The following is a 25,428-nucleotide window of genomic DNA, read 5'->3' as shown; positions in this document are numbered from 1 at the left end:
CCTGGCGCCGCGGGCTGCGCATCCCCGCCCGGCGCGGCGCGGCCCGGCCCCGCGCGGTGCCCGCTGCGCGCCCGGGCAGGTGCGGGGCCGGGGGCGGGCAGGGACGGGCAGGGACGGACGGGCGGCCCCGCTCCGCCTCTCCGCGCTCCGCCGCTCCCCCCGGCCCGGGGCGGGCGGGCGCTGCCGCGCGTCACAGGAGACGTGGGCACGGAGCGGCCCCGCTGCGACCCCCGCTGCTCTCCCGAGCCGCCAAACTTTGCTGCCGAGCCCCGGGGGGAGCGGCACGGCTCGGGTCCGCCCCCGCTGCCTGCCCCGCCGCCCGCCCGCTTGGGCAGGTGCGGGTGTCGCTGCTCCGTGCTCCCGATGCCCCGGTGCCGTGCCCAGGTGCGGTGCCGCCTGTCCGTGCCCGCGGAACTGTGCCCCGGTGCGGTGCCGCCTGTCGGTGCTCCCGGAGCCCCGAGCCGTGCCCAGGTGTGATGCTGCCCGTCCGTGCCCCTGGAGCCGTGCCCAGGTCCCCGGGTGCGGTGCCGCCTGTCCGTGCCCCGGTGCCGTGCCCCGGTGTGATGCTGCCTGTCCGTGCCCCGGTGCCGCCCGTCCGTGCCCCCGAGCCCGGGTCCCTTCCCGCGGGCGCTCTCAGCGCTCTGTCCCCGCACTCCTCGCCCCGCACTCCCGGCACTCGCGGCCGGTCCCGCAGCCGTGGGTGCGATCGCCGCCTTGTCGCTCCGTATCTTTGCTGTGCCCTTGGATCTTGGCAGGAGCCCGCTCAGGCTCCTGCTCGGTGAAGCTGCAGCAGCCACCCGCTTCTACTTGATTTACCCGCAATTAAATTTCAATTCAGCGTGTTACTGCTGTCCTCTGCTCTGCCCTTTGCAGGCACGGACAGAACCCTGCTTCCCCAGCTGCAGACTGCTGAAGGAGAATGTTGGACCCAAGAAATAAGATCTGAGCAGAACAAGGTGAGATCAGAGGCAGTAAAGTAAGTTCCCACACATCTGTATAGGGTGTATCTCTCCAGCTTTCCAGCTTGTCCCCACAAACTCTAAGGGTATGTGTGCTGCAGCACAGTCCTTTTTCACTCCTGTCTGTTCTAGAGGGCCTGGATCTCTTGTGTCCCATCTCTCGGGGGGCAGCCAGTGCTCTGAATCCGTGTTGGCATCTCCCTTAACCATAGAATCATGGAATGGTTTGGGTAGGAAGGGATCTTAAAGCTGATCCCATTCCACCAGCCCAGGCTGCTCTGAGCTCCATCAGCCCATCAGGTTTATGCCATTCCCCTTCCACGGCTGCAGGGCTTTGCTGGAGGGTAGACAGCACGAGTGTGATGCGACACAATGCTGAGTTACTCTGCCTGTGCCAGTTTTCTGTAATTTGTGCCTTCTGTAATCGTGCAAGCATTAGCCTTTGTGCCTTGTCCATATCCTAATTTGGATTATATATTTCTGCAGTTTCACTGGAATCAGTATTCTCATTCCTGCTCATGAACTGTGAGACAGTTTTGCAGCAAGTTACTCAACAGTTGCAAAATTTTATGAGGGATGGCTGCACATTATTGCAGTTGAAAAGGAGAAAGAGTCTAATGTACTTCTCACTTTGTCTACCCAGCTGCCTATATAGTTGTGTTATATGTTTCTGAATAAAAATCATGGGCTTTGTGCCACTAAAAGACAGTTATTTCATATTAGAACTGTGTCCCCAGTCTAATTTACATGACATTGCTTTATATTATGGAGGAGATGGCAACTGCGTATGTGGTTAGGCTGCCAAATACTTTGCATTATTACAAGGAATTATCTCACTCCTTTTTAAAATTTCTTTTCCCTGATACATTCCCAGGCCAGTGATGTTAGCTCCAGGATGTTGATATTTACCAGAGAAAATGGCCCAAAGCTATAAATGTGACTTTCTATGTAGAGGGGATACTTCATGTAAATTATTTTTGGTTTTGCTCAACTGTGTCTTGTCAAAAACGACAATTTATCTTTCTCCAGGAAGAGAAAAATGTTGAGGTTTTTAGTTTTGTGGTTTTGTTTTTGTTTTTTTGTTTGTTTGATTTTTAAATTTGGTTTATTTGGTGTTTTTTTTCCCCAAGAAAATAATTAATTATTTTCTGGAATAATAACTTATTGTGGTGTCTATACCAAAATCAAGTACCAGCAGTGAGTGAGCACCAGATCTGTACGCTCCAGACAGCCTGAGCTTGCAATGCAATGATTTAACCCTGAATTTCTTGGGAGTTGGATGTGTTTTGAGCCAATTGGATCAGAACTGGCAGTTGCACTTCAAATGCAGCAACATTGATCTCCTTGATCTCCTTTTTGAAAGGGTATCATGAGTCAAGGGCTCCTCTGGCTGCTTTTCCTGCATGGGGTTGGATCAGGGCCAGAAAAAAATGCCAGCTGAGAGAGAAGAAGGGCAGCTTTAGTTTTCTTTTTAATTTCTTTGGTGATTGCAGGCCAAATTTGGATGGAATTTATAGATTTGTCATCCACAAACACTGCATGATAATGGATTCCTGCTTGGGCTTTGCATTTGCTTAAAGGCAGTGGTGCAGAGAGTGGTGACAGAAGAGGCAAGAACTGTGAGAGAGGATGGCTTTAGGCTCACAAAAGTTATCTAGCAGCCCCCAGCTGCAAGAACATTAGTTTCATGTTGCCAACAAGACAAGAGTGAAGGCATTGGTCTTACTGCAATGAGGGAAAGGGGCTGAAGTTAAGGACTTTTTATTCTATTTATCCACTAGCTGCATGTATGAGCAAACCAGATATTAAAAAGATAATTTAGAAAACACATTATACTAGACATTTACTTTTCATGGAAATCTTAAATTATTTGTGTTTTTCTTCAGTAGCTTCAAAACTGCATTGAGCACTGGAGATGAAATAGAAGAGTTTCTATTTGTGGCTCTTTGAGATTTCTCTCCGATGTTCCATTCTTTCCATTTTCTTCTTGTCCAGTAAAGTTCTAATTCTTGTTTATATCAGTCTTTGTTGTCATGGAAATATCTGAAGGCTTTGAACCTACAATCATTATGTGTTTATTGTAGAGAGAAGAAGAAACTGGAAAACAGATTGTAAGGTAGAGATTCATTTTAAAATGATGCATCTCCAAAACAGAAAAAAGCAAATTCAGGTTTTTTGTATTATATCCAGGGACAGAAGGTGTTTTGACTGCTGTTATAAATGTGGTTTAGAGCAGGAGGTAGCACCTGGTGTATGCTTTCAAAGGTTATGGTTTAGCAACTCTCATCACTGAAGAGTGCAGTTGGAATAGCACTAATCCAGCTTAATAAAGTCAAACACAGAATGAGCTCAAATTACTTTACAGATGTTTATATAGCAGTAGTATCTGCAAGCAGACTTCAAAACTCTGCTAGTTTATTAATCAGCAAGGCTGTGCTCTGCAGTCACTAATTCTGAGGTTTAGACTCAGCTCACTGGATCCCACCTGGGCATTGTGTTCCTCTTCCTCAGCCTCACTCCCAGCTCCAGAGAGAACCTGGGTGCAGTGGTTCCACCTTCCACCACCCTGGAATGGCTTGGGCACTGCCAGGGATCCAGGGGCTCCACAGCTGCTCTGGGCACCCTGTGCCAGGGCCTGCCCACCCTCACAGGGAGGAATTCCTGCCCAATATCCCATCCAGCCCTGCCCTCTGGCAGTGGGAGCCATTACCCTTTGCCCTGTCATTCTGTGCCCTGGTGAAAAGTCCCTTTCCAGCTCCCTTGGAGCCTCTGGAAGATGCTGTAAGGTCTCCCAGAGCCTTCTCTTCTTCAGGCTGAACAAACATCTTCTACTGTAGCTTGGTAATGGGTAAAGATCAGATGTTTTGCTACTAAATAAGAATTCCCAGTGCTTAAATAATTGCTAAAGCCCAGAAACATGAGAAGTACCTCAAGGGAAACACTCAGAATTTTGTCCTCGGGTCACAAGATCATTTTCAGGGATTTTTTCAGCTTACTGCTTCCAGATGCTGCTCACCAGCTGGGACCTGGGAGCCAGTCATATGGAATTGCACAACATGGCATTGCTCAATAGTTTGCATTTTGTTCTTTGCATTGCAACCATCTCTGGCATTTAGTGGATCATATCTGATACCAATCAATGTCAGGGAAATGATCTAAGACAGGGTTGTCATGGAAGCCATAGGATGACACCAATAATCACTGTGAGACTAAATAACTATTTAGTAAAAACGTTTTATATAAAAGTCATGAAGAAAAATTTACAATATTCACATATTAATGCAATCTATAAAAATTTGCTACATATGTCATTCAGCATAAAGTGAGATGAAAAGTGTGAGTCAGGACACAGCACAAACAGAACTTGCTATATTTTTCCATTCTTCTTTAAAGGTGTTCTGTCTGATATCCCTTGATAATCTTCCCCCAAGATAACATCTGGCAAACATGCCTTCAGATCACTCAGAAAATTACAATTTGGTGTAATTCCTGTTGCAATGTGCTCTGCATGCAGTGATCAAATCTGATAGCAGGGGTCAGTCCTGTGCTGAAAGCACCAAGCCCAGTCCATCTGCAAGGAGAACCTACAAAAGTCATTTCTGCAAGGTAACAGACATACAGGTATGCAGGGAATGGCTCTGTTCTCCAGCCCTTCTGGCTGGGAGAGAATTTCTGATTTCAATACTGAAATCAGAGAGAAAACTGTAGAAATGTTTTCTGTTCTCTGTCAAAACAGATGATTTGAGAAGGAAGAAAACCAAAGTGTTCCAGTAAACAGTGAAGAGTTTCACATATTTGATTGCCACTGAACCCAGCACGTGTGACACTGTCAAACAGCAGGCAGAAGTTAAACCTCATTATTTTCAGCTTACTCTGGTGTGTTTCTTGGCTCTAACCTGCCAAAAGAAAGGTATTCCTGAAATTCCTCTCTTGCTGCTCCAACACAGTGTTTGAGTGAGCCAAGGTGCTTGTCTGAATGGCCAGATAAAGATGGGCTGTGTCTGTTAATCCCCTGCTGCTGATGGGCAGGAGGATGAACCGTGCCTGTTTACTGCTGAGGCCCGTGTGCAGGGGCTGCTGTGCTTTAATTACAGCATGCAGGTGAATGGGAGGGTTCCCACGGCAACCCCAGTGTATTAAAAAAAAAAAAAGACAGCCAGACAGAACTGTCTTCCTTTCCCTCCAATTTTATTTTTCCACCTTTCCCACTGTTTCCTGCAAATCTGGGCAAAATGCATACATGGTGCAATTTGCTATTCCTCCACTGACAATGCTACAGATGTGCTGATTTACACTACCTGACTTTTGCTGTGCATTGAGCCCATACAGTCTGAACTTTCAAATCCTTTTAATACAAAATAGTCATTTTCATTGAGTTAAAAAATATACTGTTCATTTTTTTTAAAAAAAAAGTATTTTATAAAAAACGTTGTGAGAATTTCCCTCCCATTCCTAAAAAAAAAATCAAATAATTACAGCATTATCTAAAGAAGCAGCATATTTGTAAGTACAGATAGTTGTGCCCGTTTTCCTCCAAATGTTAGTCATTGGGGCGTGTTATTCTACATTACATCCTACCAAACACAGACCAGTACAAATAAACATGGAAGAATCTTGTCATGCCTAAATTGCTGCAAATTTCTCACAGAATTCAGTATTTACAGAAACCCACCTTTTTTTTTTTTTCTAGATCCAGTTCTTGCTGTCAACAACTGTAACAGCAACTGCATTACTGAACTTATTGGGAGCCTGGTGAGATGTCTGCAGCAGAGTAATTAAGTAAATAGGCACTGTTACAAAATGTTGATCAAAACACAGATTGATTTCAAAAGCTCTTCAGTGCCATTCCAGCAGCTGTTCTTATGTACAATATCCTGCACAAGACAAATGTGTTTACTCAAGACATGATCCTGGAGAATGCTTAAGCACATACTTAATTTCAAGCATGTGGATACCCTGGTGTAGTCAGACTGTTTGTGTGCTTAAAATTAATTAGGTGCTTAAGTGCTTTGTTAGAAGAGATGAAGATGTGCAGCTTCTGCAAAACTCCTGTTCAAAAAAAATCAGGAGAAATTCCACAGGCACTTGGGTACAGTATGTACAAAGGTTCCTGATATATTCAAGACAGGGTCCAAAGGAGAGCACAAATAGAATTTGATATGCAGTCTCAGCCTTGAGGAACCAGACGTGGAGCATCCACCATCCCTGGTGCCACAGCCGAGCCAGCCTGGAGCATCCCTGCTGCTGGTGAGCCCTTACCTGCCCAGGGCTCTGGCCAAGGAATCACCTGAGGGCTGTGAATCCCTGCCACATTCCCAGCCTGGCTGCCTGTGCCTGCACAGAGCATTGCCACTCACAGCCAGCTGCTGCTGCTCTTCCGAGCTGCGGGGACAGAACTCGGCACGCGGTGAGTGAGCTGAGAAAGGGCAGTCTGCTCTTTTTGGTATTGATGCAGCTTTTGCTTGTGATCCCTTATTTTATAGGAATTTAAGCTGTCCTGACTAGAAAACACTGGGCCATTTGGGATCATGACTTTCATGTTCTAACTGATCATAAAGGCTCCAAAAAAACTTGCTTCTTTGTCCATGTCAACTATGTCACTGTTGCTGACAGAGACAAAAATCCTGTCCTCTCTCTTCAGCTGGAACACACCACCTTGATAGATGGAATAAAGTCCATATTCTGCCTTTTTAGACCAGCAGCTTGTCCTTGCACTCTTCATGAGCAAAATGGGCTCAGGGTAATTAGTCAGTTTGTAAACATACTGGACAAGCTGTTTGGGGTTTCTGATTTGTCCCAACAATTCTGAGTCCTCGTTCTCGTCTTCACGGAAGCGAAAGTAAATTTGTGAGTAGATGTAGTAAAAGCCTGTCTGGGGTATCACTAACTCCCCATTTCTCAGCTCCACGTTGTAAAGGAAGGAGTGGCCTTTTCTTGATGGTTCCCAGTTGTTTATTTTGTGTCCAATTCCTCTTCTGGGCAAGGGATTTACTTGGGAAAAAAAAAAGAGAGAAAGAAATGTTAACTTTAAAAACAGGTAGTGAAGCCAAGTTTCTGCTAGCTGAGGAGCCTGGTTTTTAATAACAAAATAAGGAAACCTGCTCTTCCCAGCAGTTCATAGGTCCATTCTCACAATAATCTCATGGTCCATAAGTAAGCTTAATGTGGGAATTAACAAGAACTGCCTTTATTTTTAATATTTGTGCTCCCAAATAAGGGGGGGGAAATTATGTTTTTACTTAGTAACAAAGTTAAAATATCCATTAGTGTCTGATACCCTCTGAAGCTGCAGAAAGCTGAGCAAGCCCCTCATTAGCATGGCCTGAATGTCAAGTCTCTCCTGTCTGTCTCACATTTCTAATAGGTCTGTCACCATAGCAGCTGGGAGTCACACAACCAACAGAAGGAAATGAAAGAAAACAGGGAAACTTAACACTAGGAAGGACATCTAAATAACACTAGGAAGGACATCTAAAGTTCTTTTTCCTCCTAATGAGGGTTCCAAAAGAAGAGCTAGGGAGGTACCCAGAGGAAATGGGCTTTCTCTCTTTGGTGGGAATTAGCAGGAAAAACCCAATGTTTGGGACAAGACAATTTTTTTCCTACTACTAACCCAATACAAGTGTTAAAAGGTGGTTTGAGGCTAGCAATGGGAGAGTAATTTAATTAATTTTGTGGTCTTTAACTGTGGTTAAAGGCTTCTCCTTACTGCGTGGGGACAGGGAGCTCCTCCTGCTGCTGCTGGCCGTCAGGTGCGCCGCGATGCGGCGGACGGGACCGCGCGGCTGCTGCCCCTCCGAGTGGGGCAGGGTCAGAGTCTTCTCAACTGAAGGGAAAAAGAAACCCCACCTCAGAAGCAATGACTTTACAAGGCACATCTGTTCCACCTGACTTGATTTTTAGGAATAGCTATGTCACTTTTTAATTGACTGAATCGTATCTGATTGTTGGCTAATAAGGGTCACACTTTTACACTTGCTCATAAAAATGTCTTCACGTGCCTCTTTATTCTTTTTCTCCTCCCTCTGCCTTCAAGTTACTGACAAAATAACCCACAGTACTCAATTTTATGGTTAAATATTCCCAATCTCCCTGTGAATTTCCACTTGGACGCTGTAATGCTTTCACTCAGCATCTTTAGTGTGAGCTTCAGCAGAGCCATCCCTTAACTGATCTCTGCAGCTCTGTGCTGCATGTTCCTGGGGAGGGCTTTTTAAACATCCCCCATACACATGGGACTGAGATCCAGAGGCTGAGTCCTCTGCATTCACCTTGGTTACCTTGCTCTAACCACTTGACAGTAATTCTGGCTCCTGAAAAAATTTACCTTCTAGTAATAAGTAATCATTTTTTGATGACTTGATGCCACTGCAAGATCTTAGATCACACAAAGATTTGATGCCAGTTTTCTGCACTTTAAAAACATCAAGTCATTACACATCAAGTGCCCCTAGCAGCTCCTTTTTACCACAGATAATAAAATTATTACAATACCGTTGATTGCAGATATGTTTTCCTCGTAGCTTCTTGACATCATCTGCCAACAAACACAGTAAAAATGAATTAGCTTGTCAGCTGGGGCTGACAGGGGCAGGAAAAAGACACACCATTTTTTACTCATGAATAAAGGGGATTCTGAATTTGATCAACAAGAAAACAGGGGGGATAAAAACACCTATTAATATGCTGTACTAGGTGATGAAAGGCATAGGAAAACATTTTCAAGAGCTCAGGCATAAGTCTATTGAAAAATCTGAATTTCATGCTTCTCTCAAATAAGAGAAGTGTCCAAGCACCAGTTTCCATTTGCAGAATACTTGGCACTGTGAACTATATGGTCTTAGATCTCAGCAATTAAATTTAATTTATTTTTATACTTCTACCTATCTAAGATCTTAATCCAGCATATTTTACTTTGTGCATTCCCCTTCTTCATAACTGTTTGCTGACTGCTGAAACAAACCAGTTTGGTATGGACAGTGATGGAGCAGCAGTAAGTGTGGTGATGCCTTACCTGGGTGGCTAATAAAGCCTGTATTGCCAATTGTTGGTGGCTTTTGTCCTGCCACATTTTTATTTATCCATCTATCCTGATAGTAATAGTAGTATTAGCATAATTGTAACTTATTTCTGGCACCCAGCCTACTTTTTTCTAAGCAATCAGGGAGCTAGTAGGTATACTAGATATGTAAACATCCACCAACTAAAACAATGCTTTCTCTGTGCAGGAGTTTAGGGACTTCACTGGCAGAGCTTCCACCAAAGGAGCTGAGATCTCTGAATACAAATAGACAATCTGGTTTGGACTGCAAGATCTGTTTTTGCCAGGAAATTTCAGCCAGGAGATAATTTCTGTGGATGGCCTTGTTTATGTGCTGGAGATGGGATTTTGAAAGCCATTCCAGAGGATTTTAGCCCCTGTGATTTTTCAGCCAGACTGACTTTGTCCTCTGTAGCCAAAATGATGTGTATGGTGTGTAAGTCACTCAGGAGGTGCTCTTTGGGAAGGTGCTGTGCCTGATGCTGTGTGCCCACTTGCTCTTTCCTCCATCACTGCATCACACAGCTTGTGACTGGACCACTCCTTAGGCACCTTTGTACCTCTCCCTGTGTTACATTTAACCTCATTTGCTCTCCCCAGCCTCCTTGTTTTTTCAAAGAGGCAGTGACAGCTCTAATAGCACCATGACTGTATGGTCAGGCAGAAACCCTTTACCCTGAGGTATTTCAGATAAGCCAACCCATCACTGGAATTTGCTTAGTAAAAGCTGATAGTCTTTGCTTTAGTATTTCCTGAATGCTATGGGTTGTTTTTATGGGTTGTTTTTCCCTTTGCTTCAGTGCAAGCACTGCAGCTGGAGCTGTGGCCTGACCATTGCTTTGCAATAAAACAATCTGAGCCTCCTTTATTCTGCTATTAGGATTCCTTCAGCTGTAACAACACCAAGCACACTGCTCCCAAATACCTTTTTAATTAACTTTCCCAGGTGCCACTTGACTTTCCAGCAAGGATCAGCTTCTCTGTCCTCAGCCTCGATGAGCTCCAGGTTTTGGAGGGAGGTGCTGATCTCCTCCCCGGTGAGACAGGCGATGCCGCTCCTCGAGTACGAGTCCTGCAGCTGCAGCACAGGGAAAAGCCAGCACTGTTCATCCAGCTGTTTGCAGCTCTGGTATGTCACTACATCCACTAACTGCTAAGAAACACACTTATCTTTTCTCTGAAGTATATGAACAAGAGGATTTAATTCATCCTGATCTGACATATTTAAATATGAGAGCATACCTCACATGCAAAAATATGCTTGCATTATCTGCATGGACATAAATGCAGTAGCCAATATTCAACTTAATAGGTTTTGTGAAAATTCAACACCCAAATGCTTGATGTTGGAAAGTCTTTAGATTCTCTAGTTCTGCATTAGAAACATTTCTTTAGACAGATTATTGAGGATGAAATTCAATATTAGACAGATTATTGATGATCAAATCAAATACTAGAACTTAAAACAGTATTTTCTGGCAATTGCATTTATAATCCAGACCTTTGCTGTTATATTTATCTGTACCTTATCCTTCCCATATCCAGATTAGGCTCTCTCCTAACACCATTTATCCTGATAATCCAGACAATTGAGATGACATTTGAGTCCAAATAAAATTATAATGCTAGATGTTTTTGACATGAAAATATCAAATTTCTGTATCCTTTAGTCATGGACAAAACATTTTTGTTTTCTGCAAAGACTGAAGAGACTGGCAAAACTCCTTTTGGCTCCAAGGGAATGTGACTGGGAGGGTTTTCCTGGAGGAAATCTCTCAGAGCTCCCTGCAGATGCGACTCCAGCTGGCGCTGTTGGTTAGTGTGGGAGCACAGGACCTGAGAGCAGCCCTTGTTTGCTCTGACCTGGGCTCCTGCTGCAGCAGCCACACACTGGTCAGCTTTGTGCAGCCAGCAAAGCACTCCGGAGGGAACAGCAAGAAACATGCAAAGCATTCAGATGGAATCCTGGCAGCAGCATTTAAATTTCACTCTTTTGTTGTGCTAAAGAAGCTTGGATTGCTTTGCTAAACAGATGCATTTTTTTCCTACAAGCACCAGTTTTTAGCTGTCCTTGAGACTGGGGCATTGAAAGCAACAGGTGAATTTTCTCCTTCACTCTCCATGCCTTTCCTGGCTGTTAGAAAACAAAGGTATTTAGGAAAAATTTCCTGCTACAGGGGCAGGAGATTTCACCCCCTTCAAGTCCCACCTTCAGTTTGCAGCAGCAGATTCCACTGAGCTTCAGCTAGTACTTGAAATGATGTATTTTGGAGGCAGCAGAAGGAAAAGTGTTTGTGAGGGTTTCTGTGTCCTTGCCAAGGAGTGCAGTGGTATTTCTAAATCAGGTTTCAAGAACTCCAAGTCATTAATAATATGTGCTCATTAAGGTAAAACTACTGGCTCTGACCCATTTAACTACACAATGAGCTTCTATAAAAAAGTAGTTTGACGAGTTTAAGATAAAAAGCAAGTTGTGATGTTACTGTTTATTCTCTTGCAGGCTTGACACAGCTCAGCTCCCAGCTCTGCCCTCCCATCTGGGAGCAAACAGCCCTGTGCCTCTGCCTCCACCTCACCTGCTCACTTTTCCTCAAAACAGCTTCACTCTCCTGGCACTGGAACCTTTCTTTGTGTGCAGTTTGAAACCTCAGGGAATGCAACCTTGCAGCAACACATGATGGAACCGAGGGACTGATACTTCTCTTGTAAGATTTACTCAAATGAGGTTTACCTGCAGCACTGAACCTTTTGAGGACACAACTCCTGCAGGAATCTTATCTTGTAGAGCCTCTCTCCTATGTTAGGAGTGGTTACTGGACTTGAAATAGGAGGAAGCCTGAGGTTGTTTTCCTTGCAGCCCTGCATCCTGAAGCATAAGAACTTTATTGTCGTAGTACTTCCTCTTAAAGCAAAGCAGTTACACAAATGTCATACTCCTAGTCCTAATCAGGTTACTACGGCTGTAGTGGACAAACCCTGCTAGTTACCAGCATGCTTTTTGTAAAGATAGAAATACCTGCAGTCTGTGCAGCCACAGCGATTTGGTGAAGGTGTAGAAATGCAGGTATTGTGAACAAAAAAAAAAAAAAGGGAAGAAAAATGTGCAGATAAAAATCGCAGTTTATCTACAGAGATTTATTCCACATGTACCACGTGGATGTGGAGTAGCAGGCTATGCCTAGACGAGTTTTTTCCTGTTTATTGTGTACCAGATAGCAGATGCAGAAATATGTTGTTAAGGTACCCCCTCCAGAGCTGGACTTTTTTGCAGTCCAGCATATCTGGTTTATTCCTTCACAACAAATGCAGGCTTGCCATTCTTCAGGAACTGTGAGTTGTATTTTGGGCAAGTCTCTGGGATGTGGTTGTGTCCCAGGTGTACATGTTTGAATAGAAGGAAGGAAAAGATAAGTGTGGTTACTAATTACTTACATCGGCACGTGTATTAGCAAGGGACTCTGTACTGTGTGCATAAGGAAAGAAGGATGCCTTTATATATTTTTCTTCATTAGCAATCATGTAACCTGATTTCACAAAATGAGCATATTTCTGTGACTCCCCCATTGGACAGCCACAGCTACAAATTCAGCAGGAAAATCTGTTTTATACATTTTGAAAGTATGAGCATTGGCTCCTATTGCAGGACACTCCCTTTGCCTCACAGAGAATTCTGACATCTCAGAAGACTCCACCTATTTAAGCTAATGTGGAATAAACACATATATTGCATAATATACATATCTACATTATTAATAATGTAATTAATTATGCACTCCTGAGTGCTTATAACAACAGTAACTTACATTTATGCAATATTTTCTGTAGATGTACAGCTGTAGATGTACAGAACACTTACCTGCAGGTAGGTTTACCTGTGTGCCAGGAGTAGCAACATCCAGGCACAGCAGGACAGTCAATTTTGGGTAAGACACTCAAGGAAACCCTGAGTAAAAAGGGTCCTTGAAAGCAGGACCACACACACTGGACTATCATCTAAATTCAACATTCTTGGAGTGTAAATGATCTTTCCCAAGAAGTGGGAAGAGTTAAGCAGCAGCTGCCAGGCCTCAAGGGGGGCTGCAAGGAGACCAAAGCATCTAGACTACACAATGGATTCTTTGAAGTTATTCTGGCGAATGCAGCGGTGCTCGCCGTCTGGTGCAGTTCCTTTAGGATTAGTCACAACCTTGAAACCCTGTATTATCCTACGGGAAGCATCCACGGGGCACTCGAGTCCTCCTCGGCGGTGCAGCTGACAGCGCCTGTCCCACCCAGCCCGCCCGCACCGCAAAAGTGATGAGGCGGCGAATTCGCGCTCTAATGGGAAACACATTTCCTACCAAAGCGCCGAGCTTTGTTTTCTCGACTCTGACACTCCGTATCAGCCCCGGCTTTGAGCTCTCTCCCCGCGCACACCCCGCTGCAGACAAAGGGGAGCAGCGAGCGGAGCTCTTTGTCCGCGGGGCCTCAGCCCGGCCCGGCCCGGGGGTGCTGCGGGATCCCCCCGCCCAGCCAGCCGGCCTGTCCCGGGGCTCCCCCCGCCGCCGAGCCCCCACAGACCTGTCGCAGCTCGCTGCTGAAGTACAGGAAGGTGACGGCCACGCACACGGACTGCAGCAGCACGGCGGCCACCAGCACGGCCCCGCAGGTCTGCGCGGGGCTGGGGCCGCCCGCCGGCAGCATCCTGGGGCTGGCAGGGCCGGGCTGGGCCGGGCTGGGGGCTGCGGGGGCTCAGGGCCGCTGTCCCGCGGCGAATGCAGCCCCGCGCTCAACCCGCCCGCCGGGGCATGGAGCGGGCGGGGCGGCGGGAAGGACCGTGAGGGATCCTCCCCGGCCGTGCCCTCCTCCGCTCCGTTCCGCCTCCTTGGCTCCCTCCGTGCCTTCCCTCCTCTCTATTCCAGCCCTGCCCTCCTTGGCTCCGTGCTCTCCCTGCTTTCCCGCCCTGAATTCCCGGGCTGTCCTCCCAGGTGTCGCCTCCCCGCAGTGCGAAGGGATCGCTGCGAGGATGGGCGGTCACCGCTCTCAGCACTGCTGGAGCATCTCCGAGCAAACTCTCTGAGAGTTTGCCACCTGAGAACGGTGGAAGCTGGTTTTTCTAAAATTAAGGCTCTGGTTTTGTGCGCAGGGAGGCACGGAGTTTTCTGAGTCCACGTTGTGTTATAGAGTCTTAGATTGGTTTGGATTGGAAGGGACCTTAAAGTTCAGCTCGTCCAACCCCTCACCATGGGCAGGGACACCTTCCACTGTCCCAGGCTGCTCCAAACCCTGTCCAGCCTGGCCTTGGGCACTTCCAGGGATGGAGCATCCACAGCTTCTCTGGGCGACCTGTGCCAGTTTTTCTCCACCCTAAGTGTAAAACTCTTTTCATTGAAAATAACTTCTTTCTTACACCTAATCTGGATTAATGCTCATTCAGTTTTAAACCATTACCCCTTGTTCTATTGAAGAAAGTCCTAATAAAAAGTCTGTCCTCATATTTTTTTATAAGGCCCCCTTCAAGTACTGAAAGGCTGCATTGAGGACACCCTGGAGTCTTCTTTAGCTGAACAAATCAAATTTTCTCAGCCTTTCTTTACAGGAGAGGTGATCCAGCCCTCTGAGCATCATCTGGATTCACTCCAATATCTCCATGTCCTTCCTGAGCTGCCTTGTGTCCTATCCTGTGGAGCTGGAACCTCACAGAAAGGTGCTTGTGACCAATAAGTGGTGCCAGGAGCTCCTTCCCAGTGCTGCCAGTGCTTCTACACCCTGGTCATGGCATGATTATTGCCATAGTACATGGACATCAGGTACATTCTGAGCTTTCTTTACCTAATGGTACTTTGGGGTTTGGATGGTTGGTTTTCAAACCTCTGAGGCTCCTTTTAGCAGGCTTTTCTCCAAACTGTTGTGCCCAGATAGATGTTTTCCAAAGGCATGTCCTTGCTTTAGAGTGTGTCCATTAACTTTCCCTGCAGTTCTGACACCTTCACCTCACACAGACTGGGTTGTAAGCAAATCCATCATTATCTGCTGACACTTTAAAATCAGCAGATTTAAAAAATAAATCTGCTGGCTGTGCAGCCATGGAAAACTGGGATTTCAAATTCAAGTGCAGATATTTGAGTCAGTCATTTCTAGGCTGTTGGCTGCAGGATGTGATGAAATTTTGGCTCCTGTTCAACACCTGAATGCCAGGATGCAGATGGGAGATCCCAGTATAATTACAGGGGAAAATTAAAAGATCTCCTAATCTCCCCTGACTATTGAGATCATCTTTAGAGAGTGTAACTGCATTGTATTCAAGCATTTAGAGGAAAATTGTTTTTTTCTTCCATCATAATGTAGCAAAATAACCCTCCAATCCCTGTTCAACGTGGCAGCAGACAGTTTATTTGTCTGGCTCTTTGAGACATTCAAACTGTGTGCCAAAACAGTTCAGATCTGGGTAATTCCAACACACATGTCAGATGGAGAAGATTAACATCCTTCAAAAGTGAGCTCATGGTCCCCTCGTATGACTTCTCAGGAAAGTCATTGTGACACTTTGGACTCCTTCTGCTTTATCAGGGTTCATAAATTCCTAAGAATGAAATTTCACCTGAGAGAGTCGTGAGTGAAGAACCAGTTCAAAAGTGTCAAGCTAACTAGAACCAGTTCAAAAGTGGCAAGGTAAGTAGAATCAGTTTAAAAGTGGCAAACTAACTTGGATGATGACCCCTGCCTGCTGAAGGGAGTTTTTGTGCCTATTCATTCTAGTTGTTTAGGGAGGACCTATCTGATTTGAAGGAGTTTCCTTTCAAAAAGAATAGAAACAAAAGTGAAACAGAGCCAGGCACTACAGGGCATTCTTGTTCACAATCAGGAGCTGGTTTGAATTCTGTATTTTTCCAGCCTCTTCATGGCTTTCTGTTTTTAACAGAAATATTTTATAGGTTAACATACCAACTGAGGAAAGATTTTTTCAAGACCCATATATTCCTTTTGTTGCCCTCTATCAGGCATAGTGTGTGTCCCTCTGACCTATCATTTTAAATCCTCCATGGGTATTTCTGATTTAATACTTATTTAATTAGTGCCAATCTTGCAAGGCAAAATAAATGAAGTATGATTTGAAAAGAGCAATGGGAAGAGCACATTCAAATCCATCTCTTCAAAAAATTATGAGTTCACTATCTTTCTGAAGATTTAAGATCTGAAAATTTCATTATGCAATGTCAAACAGGTTTTTTTCCACACTGACAAAGGACATTCCAAACGTGAAACTCCAACCACTTCCAGCATTGAATGCACTGGAAAATCTTTGCTACTTTCAATGCTCACTTCCAAAATTAATTTTTGTCTCTAATAATTTTAAATTTATACTGAAAATAATTTGTTTTAAAGGTTCCAAGAGCTGAAAATGAGTGTTTTGATGAAATTTTGCCACAGTATAGCTGGGGCATTGACTCCAGTGGGAAGGAAGGATGTTATCATGCTTTTCAACAGAACCAAGTCATGTGTGTTTGTGTAGTGCTAGACCAGGGCATCTCCCCAACAAAACCTCTGATACTTCCTGGCTCCTTCATCCTGTTAAAGCTTACTTGGTGAGCCATTTAATTAGAGATAAACCTTAATCTGTTCTGTGGACTTAGGATGTGTCACTTGGCATGCCAAGGAAACGCCTGGCAGGGGACCTGCCACACGTGTCCCCAGCAGTGTGACCAGTGGCAATGTAAAATGCCTCTGGAAATGTGCAAAAATGAAGGAAGAGTGACTTGGAAAAGTCCTTCAGTTCTCATTCCTCAGTGACTGCAGGGATGGGCGTGATGAAGATGTTTTCAGAGAGGATGTTTTCCAAGGCAGACAAAGCAGAGCTGACTTTCTGGTACGTAGCAGTTCTGGACTTTGATTTCTCTGCTGAGCAGCAAAGGGGCTGTGTTTTTCACCACAGCATGTAATTACAGTGCTGTAGCTGCAGAGGGGGAATGAAGCTGTTCCTCCCCAGCAGCCACCTGAATGCTGCTCTTGTTTTGGGCTTTGTTACTTCAGCTATCAGTTCCCCTGAATGTTTGGCTCGGAGAGCACAGTGGGAAATTCCTGTCTCCTCTCCTTCCTGAAGGGAAGGGGAAGTCCCTGCCCACCTCTGCATCCTCCCAGTTCATCTCTGGGACACTGCAAAACTCAGCTTCAGGTCATGAACAGCCTCAGCCTGCCGAGCCCCCCAGTCAAGCAGGCAGCACAGGGTTAACCTTGCAGTGTGCTCCTGAGCCCTGCACATGTGCTGGACAGATCACATCTGGCTCCTGTAGTTTGTTCATTCTTTTGTGGTCCCTGTGCCAGATTCCAACCTCATCTTTTACTGTCAGTTGTAAACCATCTCAAATCCATGAGTTCCTTGTGATTTGTACTGCCATGGGATCAGGATCTATTTATCACTGCAATACCCTTTTGGCCTGTGGTGTTACACAAACAACTGCAGTGGTTTGGCTGGCCCAAAACACACCTATGAATTAAATTAGTCAGACCTGACATCTCTCTTTTAATGCCCCAAGCAGTGGATTTGATTAAAAGAACAGGCAATATCTTGCATGGACATGCCACAATCATGTCCAAAAGTGCTGTAGAAACAGTACTCCAGATCTAGCTTTGGATCTCTCCATTTGGATAAGAAAATACTTGACTAGAAATAAATACCTTTTGCCTCTTTATATACTGTATATATTTTAAGCTTGTTCTTAACTTTTGTCAGTTATATAGGGGCACTTCCAAAATACATTGTCCTTTCAGTGTGCTCATTATGAAATCGCTCTTTGAGAGATTTAGTATCATAAAATCACTGAATGATTTGGGTTGGAAAGGACCATAAACCTCATCTAATTCCAACCCCTGCCATGGACAGGGACACCTTCCACTAGCCCAGGTTGCTCCAAGCCCCATCCAACCTGGCCTTGGACACTTCCAGGGATGGGGCAGGCTCAGCTTCTCTGGGCACCCTGTGCCAGGGCTTCTCCACCCTCACAGAGAATAATTTCTTCCCAATATCCCATCTAATTCTGTCCTCTTTGAGTTTAAAGCCATTCCCCCTTGTCCTAAAACTAGTATTTTAGCTCTCAAGCACCAGGATTGTCACAGGGCACATGCCAGGAAATCACCCATGTGTTACTCACTGAATGAACACAGTTGGTTTCACTAAGGTGCCCTGACTCAAGATTCCTTCTCACAGTGGGGATTTTTTAACACAAATCATTTCTGTGTCATTGCTTTAACCATGATATGGAATGCCACAACAGAGAGTTTCTGTTTGACAGAAAGGTCTGACATTTCAATGTTTCTGTTTGTCTTAGAGTGAAAGATTTCGGTTAAAGAAAAGTTTCTAAATACGTCATTCTGGAATAATTGAAACAACTTTATAATTGCAGTAATATATGTGCTCACTGTAAGGGATACATGGCTCTGCTTTCCTGTATTCCCCAGAGATCCCTGAAGTAGCAGCAACTCCTTTCAACTGCAGATTCCAAAGCTGGACCTGGCCTTGTGGCTGCTCCCTATTCACACAGCCAGTCGTGTGTGAAGCACTAGAGGATGCTCCCTGGCCAGGGCAGCAAAGGGAATGTTTATGGATGCTCTTAAGTGTTTTTCTGTGTTACACTAACAAAGTAATAATGTTGAAATAGGTTCATTGCATGCAGTCTGAGCTCTGGAGGGAGCTGGGAGGAGATCCATAGCACATCCATCTGCCTCCACATCATTTCAGAGAGGAAGAATTGTCCCTGGCACGCAGCAAAGCCTTGCTATGCAATCAACTTAAGCCTTGAAGCATGAAATTTGATTTTCTTTACCATAGGTAAGTGCTTTTAAACTCCACTGAAAATGGAAGACAAATATTTCTCTTTAGGGTGCCAGATCTCAGTGTATGAAGAGAAATTACCTTCTTTTGAGGCTTCTTCTCAGCAAAACATCAGTCACACAACTGTCACACATCTTCATCTAGGCTACAAGGCTGGACTCTCCAGAGGCTTGTGAGTGGGAAACACAAGTCAGTGGAGCCCCTGCAAGACAGAGGAGACTTGAATTACTGGTGGAGATTGCTGAGTTATCAGTTAGTTGGAGCAAAGCTGGAAGGAAGCCTTGGCTGTGGTGAATATACCAATCACACCAGGGTGGTGATAAACAATCCATGAGCTTTATGTTAAAAAAGTACTGTATAAATGTCAATTGCAGGCATTATATTAGAATTTTGTGTATGTGCATCTTTGGTGAGCAGCTGGTATTTTCAGTAACACCTAACTGTGAAGGCATTTGCCTTCTGTCCTGAAAATGGGTGCTTATAGGCCAGGGAGCAGAAATTCCCCATAGCTACTGCCAGAGAGAGCATTGAAACAGCTCTGGGTCCATTTGCCACAGGAACAGAGACTGAATTGATCTGGAGCTGACAACAGATGGCAAATTTTGCCAGATGCAAGATGTTTTCTTGTGCTTCTACAGCACTGAAACTCAGTAAACAGAAAGAACTCAAGGAAGAATTGAAAGCAAAGCAGTCTCCTGGGTCTGTAAGCATTTCAGTTTCATCATTCCTACTCCAAAGTTGTGTAATATTTAACTGAAAAAAGACATTTATAACTATAACAATCTTTAACTAAAAGCAAACTGCAGTGTACTTCATCGAGCTGCAGTATATTTACTCTTGGACCAAGATTTTTTTGCCTTTTCTCACTGATTTTCAACTTAAGCTAACATTGATTGGCAAAACAAGAACTTGAATGTCTGGGAATAAAACTCATATAACAAACACTTCCCTGGGCTCTTTGAAGCAGGATTTCCTTATTTACTTGGGAAGGAAGTTGAAAAAAGCTCCTGACAATAAATATCTAATGCAAAAAATCTTGAAGAAGAGAACATAACAATTTTTTTTAAAAAAAACCCACTGGTTTAAGAGTTAGTGATTGCTACACAGCAATCAATTTGCTTATTCTGGGTAACCACTTGTCTTTTTCCATTAATTTTTAGCTAGCCCTGAGATGTAACTTAATCCAGGAGTACTCCACCAAACAAACCCTGGAGACTTTTTCATATCTTAGCAGTCAAAACATTCCCAACTTGTTTCCAGCTTTGTTCAGTCATTACTCTTGTTTGTCTGTCACAATGGTGGTGGTGCTCTGGTCACAGAGTTTTTAAGTAATCCATTAACCAGAAAGGGGAATCAGGCAATGCAAACAAAGGCCATCTGAAAATAAAAGATGTCAACACTTGGAAGGAATGAGATTGCACAGAGGTGCTTTGAAACTTAGCAAAGTATCATCCTTCTTTGTTCCAGGTGGCCCCTCAGAGCAGAGTGCACAGGATTCAGGAATCCCTTTCACTTTGGATGGGGATTCCAGGTGGATCCTCCTACAGCTGGAAACACAAGCCCCTCAAATTGTGCACTCTCCTTGTTGGAGCTGCAGTTTCTGAACTGGGGAAAGGAGACACCAGGTCCTTGCAGGGAGGGAGAGGAGGCACCAAGGGTGAGCTCAAGGCTCCTGCAGTGGGTCTGAGGCTTTGCAAATCCCCAAATTCAGGCAAGCCTTGAGCCCCCCAGAGCCTCCTGCAGCCACGTGTCCCAAGGTGTCCTTTGCAGAGCATGGCCTGCCCTTCCTGTGCCGTGCTGGATCAGGACAGTGATCAGTGGGGCCGTTGTGCAGACAGGTCACAGAGGAAGGGTAAAACCCCCACCCCCACTTTTTAAAAGGTTTGTATTCATTCTGGCTTTTCTAGGAGTTTTTTCACAGCAGCAACAGCAAACCTAACACAGGGACACAGCTGAAATCACAACAAACTGCATAAGGGCAGAGAAGAATGGAAGGAAACACTTGGACCAGTTTTTCTGCCAAAGAAAATGTCCATGTGATGACATCGTCTTGATATAGGTGACCTTTTTCATTTTATAAAGATTTGTAGATGTAATAAGAAAAAGAGAAAAAAAATTATCAGATTTTATGGTGAAGGAGGAAAGACTGGAAATAGATCAAAAGTATGTGCTGGGGGTTCAAAACATAAGCCCAGATATTAAAGTAATCCAGACTTGCCTGTAAAGTATTTTGCAATAGTAAAATAATTTCAAAACTTTTTAATGATGAGTGATGGAAACTTGTTTTGGCAGAATCAGCACATGAGATTGCCTTGGAAAAGGCTGGAGAAGATGTTTGGGCCTTATTAAAGCTGCATGGACATAAATAGACATGCAGGAGTACAACTTGTGGTCTATGTTTCATCCCAATATTACCTGACTGGGTAAGATTTTGCACTTCTGTAATATCCTGGATAAATCTGGAATTTGGGTATATACTGGTTAAGCTGGTTAAGGATTTGTGGGGTTTGGGATAAGAAAAAAATTGGAACTATTGCAACAGAATGTTTACATTAAAATAATTAATGCAAAAGTAATTTCTGTATAACTAGGAAGAATTATCACCAAAGGGCACTTGAAAAATAATTGATGACTGCAATCAGCCACTAAAATAGTTCTTCAGCACAGTTAGATTGTAAAAATACCTCCATAACTGACTTAATTAAAATAATTACCATGGGACTTGCCTTGGCTTAAAATAATATGCCCTTTTTTATGACTTGTGGAGGCAGGTGAACTTTATCTCCTTGTCTTCTCTGAGGCACCTGTCCAGTAACATATTTGGGACAATTAGGTCCTTAATCACCTAAAGAAGAAATATCACACTGGCAGCAGAGAGCCATTCCCAGCACAGAGGTTGTTCTGGTGTGTGACTCAAGGGCTTCATTTTAAAAAATGGACCTTAATGATGCAGATGCAGTCTTGTGAAAGGAAAACACCAGGAGATGATGATATGGCTTCACAAAAATAACTTTCCCCCCTCTGTTGGTGTTGTTGGTGTCAGTGGCAGAAGCAGGATGTGATAATTGGGTAGGATCTGATGCCCATCTGTCCAGGCAAAGCACAGATGGGGAGAGATGATTGGGAGATGCAGCGAGGTGTTAGGTGTGCTCACCCCTTCTCAAAGGAAAAAAGCTCCACTTCTGCCTCCTTCCCAAGTTGTTCCTGACTCCATGGTCTTGCTGCTTACCTTGGATCAGCTCTGGTGCTCATCAGAGCCAGTACAGCTCATTATTCCCACAAAACACCTGAAAGTTCTCCAGTGGGCTGGCAGCAAGGACTGGCTCAGTGGAGAGCCCAGGGCAGTGCAAGGAGGGGTAGGAGCCAGTGCCAGGGTGAGGATGACCCATCCCTGGCCATGAGGAGGGCTCAGCTGCCCATCCAGCACCAGTCTTAGCCACTCCAGAGTGTTTTTGTCAGTGCAGAGGTTGGATCTGGCTCATCTTCAGGCACTGGCTTCTTTTAAGCAGGGAAAGAGTCGATGAATGGCTTTCTCATGACCCCTGCCATAAATTTTTAATGAGTGTTTTTCAGCCTGCTGAAACTTTCCTGTCAAAGAGATTAGTGGTGAAAATCCTACCTGTTGTGTAACACTCATTTTGGGGAGGAAAATTCTCTTGATGAAAAATACAATGCTTATTGTGAGATTCTCACTGGTTTTGTTTTCATTTTCTTTGTTACTAGAAGCCCAATGTTTAGATTCAAGGTTCTCTGAAGGGAGTTGCCCACAGAACCTCAGTTGAACTTGTTTTCAGTTTCTGCTATGTCTTGAAGTGTTTTCCAGGTGCCAGGAGAGCCTGTGCCTCTGGGAGGTCTCACCTGGGGCCAGGGAGAGAAATCACCAGCAGCTTCCCTGAACTGGTGGTTTGACCATCCCACTGGCAATATCCATTTACAGCTCCCACTTCTTTTCACTGTGTTTGAAATAAAAATTCAGTTCCGCAGACAGGTTTGTAGTGTGGTCACAGGGAGGGTTTTGCTGGCCTCCTCCAGAGCTGAGGGGGTGCAGGGCAGGGTGAGAAATCCCATCCAAAGCTGTGGCCTGAGCTGCCCTTTGGTGAACAGGCTGGGAACGTGGGTCAGCCCCTCACACACTTCCTTCCACCTCAGCTTCCCACACCAAAAACAGGTGTAAAAATGTGCTGCTGTTACCCCTGCCAGCAGCCAGCTGTGCAAAGGACACCTGCAGGGAGCACAGATCCTTTCACAGAGGTTCAGAGGGGACCTGGGGAAGCACCTCTGGCTTGGCTGTGAGCGCCGTGAGGTAGATGTGCATTTTTAACATCAGACCTTTGAACTCACTGTCATCAGCTGAAACAGGAGAATGGAGAGTGAAATTGCCATCTTTATTTGAGCAGTGAGGCTGCTGTAGAGCTCATGGTGTTTGCCAGTGCTTCTGTTCTGCTGATTGCTGATAGATATGCAGATTTTATTTAAATTCAGGGTAGGGAAGACAGTGAGGTGATGTGCAGACAGAAGGGTTGTTAGGATTGCCCAAGAGCTGTTGGCAGTGAATACCCAAAGAGTGCTCAGCTGTGTACATAACTTTATTTTCTTTTTTACAATGTGCCTTCTTAAGAAACATTTACCACCAGTGGAAGAGGTGCTCTTTAGTTTCTATCACTTAAAACTTCTAAAGTGTCCACAAGCAAGGGATGGTTCTTTAGAGAGCTCTTTTTTAGCATCTGGTTGTGAAACAGCAACTTCAGTGCCTTTGCAAGTTACTGACAGGGAGGAAGCTAGAAATATTTTTAAAATACCCTATACATAGCCTATTTATTTTGTTCACTTCCTATTTCCTTGCTCGGAAATTGTCTCAGGGACGCTCGAGGCTGTAACTGGGGATGCACAGCAGCTCTCCCCAGGCTGCCATGCCTCCTGCAGGCTCAGATTTGCCACCTGTGGCCACATTGAGAGTGAATCAAATTCTTTCAGAAATAATTACACACAGTCCTGGAAATGGTTGTGTGCCGGTACGGCAAATCAAATATGTCCTGAATATTTATAGTAGTAATCTGTTTGTTTTCTTGTGCTTGCCTGCATGGCTACACAGGCTTTTATTCTCCACGGAGCACAATAGCTGCACGGGGATAGCAGGGATTGCTGTGATAATATGCTTGCAAATCATTAGCAGGACAAAGCACTAAGGCCCTTTGAAGATTCCCACAAAGAATCCAGCATGTCTGAGTTAAGCAGGGGAAGGGCTGGGGGCAGGGTCTGGGGGAGGGCTACAGCAACAGAAGATGGAAGCTGGCAAAAGGAGATTTTTTGGTATGCAGAAATGTTGGCTTATGTATATTTTTTGACTTAGAGATGGATAATTGAGAAGCATTTAAAAAACTTTTATTCTATTTTTAGTCTTATGAGAAGGGTGAGACAATAGAGCTGTTATAATTCACACTATCACAATCAGAAGCTATTTCTTAATTACAATACACTATAAGTGTTTTTAATCTATCAGCTTTAGCTACACTATGTTATAAATGCTTTAAAGCTAATCATCTAAAATTACCTCTTGTGGGTCCTACTACAATGTGTCTTTCACAGTTCTGTTTTTCTCTTTCATAGTCCACAAAGAAAAGCAGATGTGAACACAAGGTTTGTCCAAACTCCCTTTCCAAGCACTGCTTCCAGCCTGCTGAGGAGGCACTTTTTTGTTTTGAAAGAGCTGAGCCAAGCCCCAGTATTGCAGAACTGAAGCTCCTGAGGTGGGTTTTGATGCTGCATCTGCCTAAGCTGACAGAGGAGTCCCCTTCTCTCCACAAACCAGTGCCAGCTTTCCTGCCCCACTGAGTGCTGTGCAGGAACAGGCTCCCACCCAAACAGGACCAGTGCTGATGCCACCCAAATTCAAGTCTGAGTATGGATCAGCAATGCTCATCTCTGAGTGTGGCTGATATACCATATGTCCCTGAGGCTGATATGAGCATATCCTATGTCATGATATGACATAGGATATGCTCATATGTGCCTGGGGCTGGTCTCTAATTCCCAGCATCAAAAACAACATTGCAGGAAGAACAAGAGCAACACCAGAGTTGCAGGAGTCAGGTTGATTCTGTTGCCTTTGGGAATTTTAATGCTGAGTCTGCCACAAGGAAAAACAGCTGGGAGAAGCTGGGTGCAACCACTCACCAAGTTGCTTTAGATTTTAAGTTTCCCTGTGTTAAAAGTGAATCAGTTTTCTTCAGCACTGCATCTTTTTGAAGGTTAGAGACAGTGATTCACAGAGCCATCATTGCCTTACTCAGAAAAGAAGCTGATGCACATCAAAATAGGTTTAATAAATTCTTTCCTCCTGTTGAAGTCTCCCCTTCAATCAGAGAGAGGCAGAATTGCCAGCCAGCTGACTGCCAGGGTCTCCAGAGTATGGTTCTTAAAATGCAACACAGGAAGTTCCCCAAATTTAAAAAATGTTCCAGAGGCAAGATTTGTAGGAAAAACCCAATAACTTCTGCTTCATTTGCACTTAGCAAACCAAAGGAGGGGCCTGAAGGGTAGGCTGCATTCCTTGCTTGCAATCCTGACTTGCTGTGGGTCTGACTTAGGCTGTGTTTGATCCTTGAGGTCACATAGTGGTT

General features: G+C 44.7%; 1 protein-coding gene and 1 long non-coding RNA gene across 2 annotated transcripts; one reads left to right on the top strand and one right to left on the bottom strand.

Annotated features, from left to right (window-relative positions):
* Positions 1 to 4,173: 4,173 nt before the first annotated feature.
* TNFSF10 (TNF superfamily member 10) lies at positions 4,174 to 13,683 on the bottom strand. Its single transcript, XM_063167313.1, has 5 exons — positions 13,561 to 13,683; positions 9,926 to 10,078; positions 8,454 to 8,496; positions 7,669 to 7,785; positions 4,174 to 6,950 (listed from the first exon to the last, which is right to left on the bottom strand). Exons 1-5 carry the CDS (start codon positions 13,681 to 13,683, stop codon positions 6,502 to 6,504), a joined length of 885 nt encoding a protein of 294 aa, XP_063023383.1. The 3' UTR covers positions 4,174 to 6,501.
* A 902-nt stretch (positions 13,684 to 14,585) lies between these two features.
* On the top strand, positions 14,586 to 24,685 carry LOC134423850 (uncharacterized). Its single transcript, XR_010029214.1, has 6 exons — positions 14,586 to 14,789; positions 15,550 to 15,651; positions 18,636 to 18,805; positions 20,716 to 20,867; positions 21,101 to 21,231; positions 24,416 to 24,685. It is a non-coding gene; the product is annotated as an uncharacterized LOC134423850 (long non-coding RNA).
* Positions 24,686 to 25,428: the final 743 nt, after the last annotated feature.

Source organism: Melospiza melodia, chromosome 12, assembly GCF_035770615.1.
Source record: "Melospiza melodia melodia isolate bMelMel2 chromosome 12, bMelMel2.pri, whole genome shotgun sequence".
NCBI classification, from domain to species: Eukaryota; Metazoa; Chordata; class Aves; order Passeriformes; family Passerellidae; genus Melospiza; species Melospiza melodia.
Note: the sequence above shows the minus strand (reverse complement) of the source record. Positions and strands in the feature narration are given on the sequence as shown.

Bases quoted from the DNA above. Each gene is read 5' to 3' on its own strand.
- TNFSF10 (XM_063167313.1), bottom strand. From the start codon at position 13,683: ATGCTGCCGGCGGGCGGCCCCAGCCCCGCGCAGACCTGCGGGGCCGTG. The intron at 7,786-8,453 runs GTATTGTAATAA...TTTTCCCTTCAG, and splicing joins AAACATATCTGCAATCAACG to TTGAGAAGACTCTGACCCTG. The intron at 6,951-7,668 runs GTAAGGAGAAGC...TTTTTTCCCAAG, and splicing joins GAGCTCCCTGTCCCCACGCA to TAAATCCCTTGCCCAGAAGA.